This window comes from Convolutriloba macropyga, chromosome 13 (assembly GCF_964194025.1).
Source record: "Convolutriloba macropyga chromosome 13, txConMacr16.3, whole genome shotgun sequence".
Classification (NCBI taxonomy): Eukaryota; Metazoa; Xenacoelomorpha; order Acoela; family Convolutidae; genus Convolutriloba; species Convolutriloba macropyga.
The window spans coordinates 14,323,304-14,332,374 of record NC_134480.1 but is presented as its reverse complement, the minus strand read 5'-3'; the positions used below and the strand labels follow the sequence as shown (position 1 = coordinate 14,332,374).

Sequence of the window (9,071 nt, the reverse complement as noted above, 5' to 3'; positions counted from 1 at the left end):
TGCACATGATGTTCCGACCCAGCCCATCCACGTTTTGATTTATTAGTCTACCAAATGAGAAAAAGAAAAATAGAAAGTTCAAAAATTATCATATTTTTCAGCAAACAATTGAAGCTGGATTAGAGAACCGATGAGACTTGCCATCAATGAGAGTACTGGACGAGATACACCCAAAAAACAAATAGTAATACAAATTAATTATGACCAAAACTCGATGAATATATTTTTAAAAAAAACAGAAAATAGCAAAATATAGAGTGAATCCAATAAAACCCGATCTAAACACATCAACCTGTACTTCATTAGATTCCCATTTGATAATTTATAAAACCTCTCAATAGTGCGACTCGGTGACGGTCCGACAATAAAGAGCAAAAAGGACAAAGTTCAAAAAAACATTTCTCTTTTTTTGAAAACAACCAATTTCAAACTGATGGAAACGAAACCACTTCATATCACATCGGCGTATTACAAAAGCTAATTTACACATGAAACAATTGAGATTTGTCATTATCAGTGATATGTTGGACGACTGCAAAACTGGGCCAACCCATTGGTGTGATAATGCGGGAAGGAAACAGAAAACTCAGAATGAGCGAGTATCCAAAAATCAATTTTTTAGCAAAAGGCGTTGTACCAAAGCCCAGAAACCATTGATTTGAAATAAAACTATAATAAGGATTGAATCTTGGTCTACTGGAAAGAGGATGCAACATGTCGTTACAGAGACCAAGCTACAAAAATGAAAGAAATATTATAAAAAGGACAAAGCTCAAAAATCAACTGTTTCATTTTAAAGAAATATTTTCAAAGTTCGAACAAACCACAAGCTTTGAACTTTATACAAAAAGAGAACATATTGCAACTTTTCACGAATCTAGTTTTGATTATTATTATTATTGAAGCCAAATCACAGGATGACAAAACCCCCATATACGGATAAATTAGAAGTTTCACAATCAATTTTTTGAAACCCCACTGCTGAAGCCATTATATCTATAATACATTAAGAAACCACGAAAAAAATTTAACTGACGAAAACAGTTGAATGATTTGCTTTATTCTCTTTTATTTTTAACTGTGTCTTCTAGGTAAATTATCTTTGTGAAAAAGACAACAAAATGAACCACAAATACTGGCCAGTATCGAAAACTCACAAATTTCTTATGAAAACGCTTTTCTAATCTCAATAGACATCTAACAAAACATAACCAACAGCAGAAATATTGTTTAGGGCATCAGAAAGTTGATAAGTTCTGTCAATAAAAAGACTTAGTTACTTAGACTAGTTGACAACAAAGATAAAAGTTGAAATTAACGATCTCATTGTAACGATCTCATTGCAAGGATTTTTTGTGAATTCTTTTCATGCCATTTGGAACAATATTTAGTGTGATAAGTTGAGATGAGAACAAATAACAACCCCAGATCAAGGAAAATATGCAAAAATGGGGAATTACAAAATTATTTTCTTATGTCATTAATCACTTAACATTAACCCAAAATCGAAAAGTAGATTCATTTAAACGTCTATAGCAGCAACTAGGGCTTTTGATTGACCGGGATTTCGCATGAAAACAAAAAAAAAACCAGAATTACAGGCAAAGACGCAAATCCAAGAAACTTTGTCAGAATGGCTTTGCAGTCTTTAAAACTATCAGCTATTCACGGAAGTCAATAAAATGTTTTTTGCTGCTTGTTTCAATGCCAATGGGAGCTATAATTAATATGATTAGCTGAAAAGGGAATAAATATCTACCTCAAATACAGGAAAACTTGCAAAAATTCACAAAATGTTTGTCAAATTTTGTAGTAGGAAAACCAAAAAACATTACTTGAAAAAATAACCAATGTCAAGAGTATTGTTTTCTCATTTTGGAATCAATTTTGCCCTGTATATAATGAGAGTAAGCTACATGTGGACACAAATAAGATTAAAATTTGACAAACTTCACTAACATTCTCTTAAAATAAATACAATCAAATTCATAAGAGGCGTTAGATAAAAACTGAAGGCATTGTATTGGCTCACATGCAGCATTTTAAGGACCATTTGAAACATTGAATAATAAAACGTAGTCATGCGGCAGCAATAAATTTTACAAATGAATCCAAAACAAAACGAAATCCCTTAAAATTTACGAAAATACTTTTTCAAAGCCATAAAAACTCTGAGATTTTCTCTGAAGACAAACTGTATTTTCAAATGGCCTTATTTTTTGTAAATGGGATTGATAGTCATTGATTGGTCCACGATTTGAAACAACTCATGTCAGTAATCAACATAAAAACAAAATTGCAAAAAAGTTATGAAAAAGACCGCTCCCTAATATAATCCGAATAATGATTGATTAGAATCCATGATGAGTTGACTTCTAGACCTGATTTTTCTCAGCTTCCAACAAACACAAGTCATTAGTCCAATTTTTTTGCAAAATATAGGATTTATTAAAAGAAATATTTCAATAAACTACATACAAATCAAGCACTTTGTATAATTTTTAGGTTTATTTTTCAAAAAACCGGCAAAAATTCAGTTCAAGAAAATTCCTACATGAAACGAATATTCAGCTGTCTTTGTAAGAGTTTTCAAAGATTTTGGCATTAGATTTTACGCCTCTAATTCCTGCAAATTTAAACGAAGTAGGAAACAATAGCTTATTCGGAGCCTTTTTTGATTTAAAAAGTATCAAATTCGAAAAATTTAGCAGAAATAATAACCAAAAAGCTCGATTAAAACGAGTTGGCGAGCCCCTCTATCCTTAACCGTAAAATCAATAACAATGTTTTTAAAAAATTAAGTTTCAGCAAAAGTAACAAAAATTTGGTCAAAAATGACGGAAAATGTGAACAAAAACAACGGAATTCACTCTACTCTTCTCAAAATTTTAAACCTCGATAACTCCCCGTAAATTACGAAAATCAAAAAAAAATTAATTCGTATTCTACGCTGGATGAGTTTTCTGATGATATCAGTCTCAACTCTCTACGATGAATAAATCGATCGGCCAAAATTGTCTGAACAAAAAAAACTCATTTGAGTATACAATTCCTCCCCCCACATGTGGGTCGGAACAAATATGCCAGTTAAATTTAGCTTAAATTCGAGCAACATATATATTTTCGTATATAGTAAACTATGATTTTGAATACAAATTATAAAGTTTCACCGTTTTTGTGGCATTTTTCGTTTACGAATGTTTTCATTTTCTCCTTCATTTTACCATAAGAGATGAAAGCACATAAACAAGAAACAACAAACAGACAAGTCTGAACAACTGCCACGCCTTGAAAGCCAATCAAATCAAAGATAACTCCGCCAATCAGCGCATTCCCTATCCACCGACCTCCAAGGTAGCAGATATTCGTATTCCAACTCGATAGCAAAGCTCGATAGCTTCTAGTTTCATCTCCAGCTGAAAAATAGTAAAATAAATCGTCTAATATAACAAACCGAGCAACATAACTTGCGGGGTTGCAATAACCAAAACAACTTAGAGATAAAACTAAAAGAAATATTACAGCTTGTTCGTTTAGTTGCAGACACGTGATTAAAACCAGGAAAATTGATCCAATGCTTCCTAATACTGGGCATAATAGATATACTGTCCATTTATGAGCACCGTCCGATAATTTCCCGACAAAGGGCGAAGACAACATGGCTGCCAAGGGTGAAATTGCGAAATAAAACCCAAGTTCGCTTTCGGATGGGCTCAGCAAATAGTCTAGAAGCTGGACTAGGAAAACCCGCTGTAGACCGATTGTCATTGATACAGCAACAAAGGGAGCACTGGTTATCCAGATATCTGGAGTCTTTGCCACCTTCACTATAGTCATAACTTCTCTCGGTTCGTTCTCGATATTGTTTTTGATGTCAGTACCTAAAATAATGAAAATTTTGACGGGAATATCTTACAATTTGGAACCCGGTTCACAGTCGAGTAAATAAGCTCTAAACAATGAACTTCGGTATACAAAAAAGAATTTTCTCTTCACGTTCACCTTTCTCGACCCCCCCCCCCCCCACATTACAACAATTGGCATAAATTGCGGCTATCTCTCCTATCTAAATTCCCTCAGAATAGTAATTGCGAATCTCACAGGAGAAGAACCAATCTTTCGATCAACTAAAATTCCGAAACCACAATTCTCAACACTCTTACTATAAGCTACACAAGTGGATTCCTTGCTTCAAATAACTAATGTTATCTGCACATTTTTCAAGATTTGGAAATTTTCTTTGACACATTACTTGGTTACAACACATGGCTATTGTTGATAACTAAATCAATCTATGAAATCCCTCAGAAGCAGTTTAACATGCAAAACGATTCAATTAATTCCGACGTGAACATAGCTGAAGATGGTTAATGAGTTAACATAGCTGAACCAACTCAATTGGCTTTTCAACTGAGGGTTTTGCTAACTGTGTTCAAAAATTTCAATTGTATTTGGCACCAGATAATTTTGTCGGATCAATTTTTATTGGTTTTACTTTAAGGTGGATTGGCTATGTGCTCCTCAGAAATTTTCAAAGCTAAGCATGACTTCATTTTCACCTTAGATCTTTAGTTCAGTAAACGAAAAGGATTTAAGAGCCGGTCGGCCAGCAGTATGTGGAGGTGCAGTTACAAAAACACACCCGGACTGTTTTCTTTAAACACAGGAAGTAAGTTTTTTTTCTATGCAAAGTTGCAAACAACAATGTTCTGATAAGATTTGTACAAACGATCGTCTTTTATTAAAAATTGAAAGTTTTTATGACAACTAGAAAAAACAGTAGAAACGCAACCTGAATAACGCAACCATTGTACTAATTAAGCTGTCGAGCAATCATAGTGCTGATGGAAAACTAGATAAGGTTAAAGCTCGCAGTCAATCTGTATGAATTCTATTTTCCCGCGGGTTGTTTTACGGCTACAACTTACGAATAATGTGTTTTTACATTGCAATTACTACATAGCAGATTCGACTGAGGAGTAAAAACTATTTGCCCACTAAGCTGGGTAGAGAAACAGCAGATTTGTACAAAATGGTAGTTCAGTAACAAAAATCAAATGCGAAAAACAATTATCTCTTTTAATTCTCTTAGTTTTTGTTTTGCTTTTCAAACTAGAAACCCTTCAGTTTCAACTGCAATTACCATTATAAACTTCATTAAAATAGAAATATCCTAAAAAGTTGTCCTTGATTAGATTCACTTTGATTAGATTCACGTGAAATAATTAGAGCTATAATTAGAGTTTCTAATTCTCTAAGACAGAACGCTTGGCCCGTGTCCTAATCACCACAGGTATAATTTGACCAATTGGTCAAATAGGTTTAGACCAATAGCAAATTGGTGGCAAGGGTTTGTTTTTCAATTGCTGTTCACATGATCCGTGAAATTAATTGCTATACCTCATTATTATACATTTAAATAATTTAATTATATAACTTCCAAACACTTCACAGTTTTGCTTAAATTGACTCTTTTACCTGTGAAATTCAACACATGCCAATCAAAAGTTGTTTCAAGACGTTATGCCTCCCAGTACGTTATGCTGTATCCCCCAGTTAAAGAGCAGGTTCCATTAGATAGTATAATGATCATATACAAAAAAATCATATGAGTTTGCAGATTGGAAATATTGTGCAACCACTAAGCTGGGGGTACAAACAGAAAATATCACTCATTTTTGCTATCTAAAAGAAAAACTGGATAACAATCATCAGCATCATATATAATGCGTCTGTTGCGAACGTAATTATGTAATTTATGTAATTAAGAGTGCAGTCTTGAAAAATACGAGCACATAATAACAAAAATTCTATCAAAATAGCAAAAATTCTAACAAAAAATTATATTCTGGCGTAATAGCCGAGAGGTAAGGTGTGTGGTTCACACGCCAATGATTGAGAGTTCAATCCCCTGCCTCCGTGAAGCTGTCTGTGTGAGGATGAGCACTTACTTAACCATAGCTTCAGGTTGACCATAGCCTGACCAATGTTGGCTGCAATGATGGTACCACGTGAAAGTTTCAGACGCAAAAAAAGGGACTATGGTCACCAAAAAAGAGCAATAGTGCTCATGAAAAGATCAGTCTGACATGTGGGGAATAATAAGAAAAAGGGCAGCTGAAAACAGGCTACTGTAGGCCTAATGCTGTTCCACTGCGATTACGCAGAAACCACAATTATTACTTATTAAAACCATATATTAAGTCATGAAAATTGAGTTTTCGCTTTACCTTTGTTTTTCGAAGTAGACCTACTCAGGCCGACAAGGGATCTGATGCACTTTCAGGATAGTATTATAATGACTTTCATATCTTTTGTTGGAGCAATTAGAGTAAACAAAAAGTTGGTTTTGACCACAAGACATGTTTCTATGGGGGCGTGTGTTCTAATAGGATTTTCATCAGTTCTTCTGGGACATCTTTTTGATACTTTATGGTACAAGACTTCGTAAAAAAAGACAACTTAGTATGCACAAAAACTATTGAATCAGTTTTTAATGCCACATGAACTGCTAAATTTTCTAACTGTGGTCTTATTGCATACTGCACGATGAAAACGAAAACATTCTCTCACGCAAAACTTTGGTTAGAAAAGATGGTATAATGAAAAGTTTTTATTGTGTTATTATAATAAAGTTCCTCAAAATTTTAGCCAGGAAGTTATTTATTTTCTACTCACTAGTGCAGATGTGAAAAAAAAAAAGATGAGTAACAAAATAGTCGAGACTACTTTGTTAGTCGAGTTGTAGTCGTGACCACATCTTGCAAGATCTTTTGTTCAAGGTTGTTTCAGATTCAACGTTTTGCGAACTCATCATTCCGACTTGAACAGATATTGCATTACTATCCTTCAAATAAATTTTCCACGTCTGATCCAAGTCATGGGGAAAAATTGATAAAACAATTTTAAAAAAGATAAAATATTAGGAATCACTATAATTATTTCGCGCTTTTTTAGGTATTGTTCAAAGAACTTGTGCCAATTTTGGATTCGAACTCACTTGCGGGCCTAGTCTGCGTACCATTACATCAACATGTCTTTTCAACTTGAGCGTCCCGTATAACTCATTTTCTTGTTCCTCCTTGTTCCTCGTGGCTTCATCTTTTTTAGCCAGGTATACGTTGAACAAATTAAGCTTCTTTTCAAGCAATGTCAAGTTTATCTTACGCAGAATTTGTATTAGCTTGTTCTCTCTCAACCTTCCAGCAGTTGTTGTGTTAAACAACTCGGGACGACAAACGACTGCCCCCGAAAATTGAGGACATACTTACCCTCTTGAGAATGAATTTCCTCAGAGCACTGATTAGTCGAATAGGGAAGCATACAGACTCCGGAAACAACAGCCAAAACACATCCAATACAACCCACGGTCACAAATGGCAGAAAGTACCCCCCAGAATCATACAACAGAGCACATGCGAAAGGAGCCAAAACAAAACCCAGATCGAAACATAATTGAGTAGCTGCCGAGATCACCCCACGTTTATCTGGATAAAGGTTGAAATTTATAGGCATCATTACCAACAAAACTGGTGTCACAAAAACACCAAGCAAAGTCAGTAGAATGAAATTTCCAGCAGCGAAAACTTGATTCGAGTCCGACAGCGACACCAACCCAAATGAAGCAATCAATACAGCGTACATTAAATAATTGACCCAGAATAGATTTTTGTAATTCCAGCGGTTGATAAAACTTGGCAAAATTAGCCCGCATATGAGTCCAGACAGGTCATAACAGCCGGAAATTACGCCAGTGGTGGTTTTGGATAACCCATTTGATTCGGCTTGGGACGGGTAAAGTAGACTTTTACCCGTTAAAAATAGAGCGGCTGTAAATGGAAACGATATTGATAATGATACAGTGAAAATTTTGCGAAATTTATTGTCATTTGACGATATTGTAGGCATTTTTTTTTGTTCACGAATATTTAAACAAGAGAAAGTCTTAATATTTCATACCAGTTGATAAATAGTAAATATTTAAATATTTCTGAACAATTTTTGAAGTATTTATGAATATTGAAGGGTGAAACTTATGAACAGAACAAAGTTACGATCTAATAAGATTGTGAAATTGAAAACTGATTCAAAACAAATCAATTAATCAATTACAGCAAAATTTTGATAGAGTGACTCCTTTGACCTTCAGGTTTTCAAAGTTATATGCAGATTATGATAATAGAAGTCAGAATTAATGCGGTCTTCTTAACGAGAAAACTAAATATATGCCTACTTTTATAACTCTGCTTTACAAATTTAACAACGCATTCATAGAATGAAACAGAAATAATTCTTGATCCAATTGAATATCTTTGATTGAGAAGCAGAAAGTATAAAAGCATCAGAAAGTATTGATAAAGTGAGTTTTCAATCACATGAGACTTCTCATTTATTTTTTAGAAAAGTATTGTGGTTTTACATACATTGAATCACGGCCACTGGTCAAAACGTCCCCCCCCCACCCCCCCCCCCCCTCATTATCAGCAAAAAATTTAAAAAATGAAATGTTACTGCAGAAAATTTTGTTCACGGGAGGGGAGGTTCCCGCTGATCTGTGCACACTGATTGTTAAAAAAAGAACAAGTTATAATTGATGTTGAGACTCCAGTTTGATGTTGAGTAAGAGCTGGTGGGGGGAGGAAAACGGAATAGATCCAAAAAGCTTGTCTAGAAGCGCGGTTTTCGAATAGGAGAACACATGATTCTTAAATTTGAATAACAGGAGAATAATTGATTGTGTTCATTAATTCTCTACTCAGTAATTATTTATTCTGATTTTTCGAATAATTATTTATTCGATTTTTCGAATAGGAGAACACATGCAATCATAAGAACCCATGTATTGTGCAAAAGAAAAATGAAAGCAGTTTGTCCAGGAAATAGTTCGAAAGCAGATCAGAAGTTATGATCAACGAGCGAATGAATTCTGGAAGTTGAAATTTAAGGACCATAGAAACTATAATCAGTTTGAAAACATTTTCAGCAAATGGTTATAAAAACAATAGTTCTGCTCACGTGCAAAAATAGAGGAAGTTCTAAAAAATTAGTAAACAGTAGCACTTAATTGTTTA

General features: G+C 34.2%; 1 protein-coding gene across 1 annotated transcript; it reads right to left on the bottom strand.

Annotated features, from left to right (window-relative positions):
• Positions 1–3,092: 3,092 nt before the first annotated feature.
• On the bottom strand, positions 3,093–8,134 carry LOC142351877 (MFS-type transporter SLC18B1-like). The gene is made up of 2 exons (XM_075404119.1): positions 7,272–8,134; positions 3,093–3,881 (listed from the first exon to the last, which is right to left on the bottom strand). The coding sequence occupies exons 1-2, from the start codon at positions 7,906–7,908 to the stop codon at positions 3,157–3,159; spliced, it is 1,362 nt and encodes a 453-aa protein (XP_075260234.1). The 5' UTR covers positions 7,909–8,134; the 3' UTR covers positions 3,093–3,156.
• Positions 8,135–9,071: the final 937 nt, after the last annotated feature.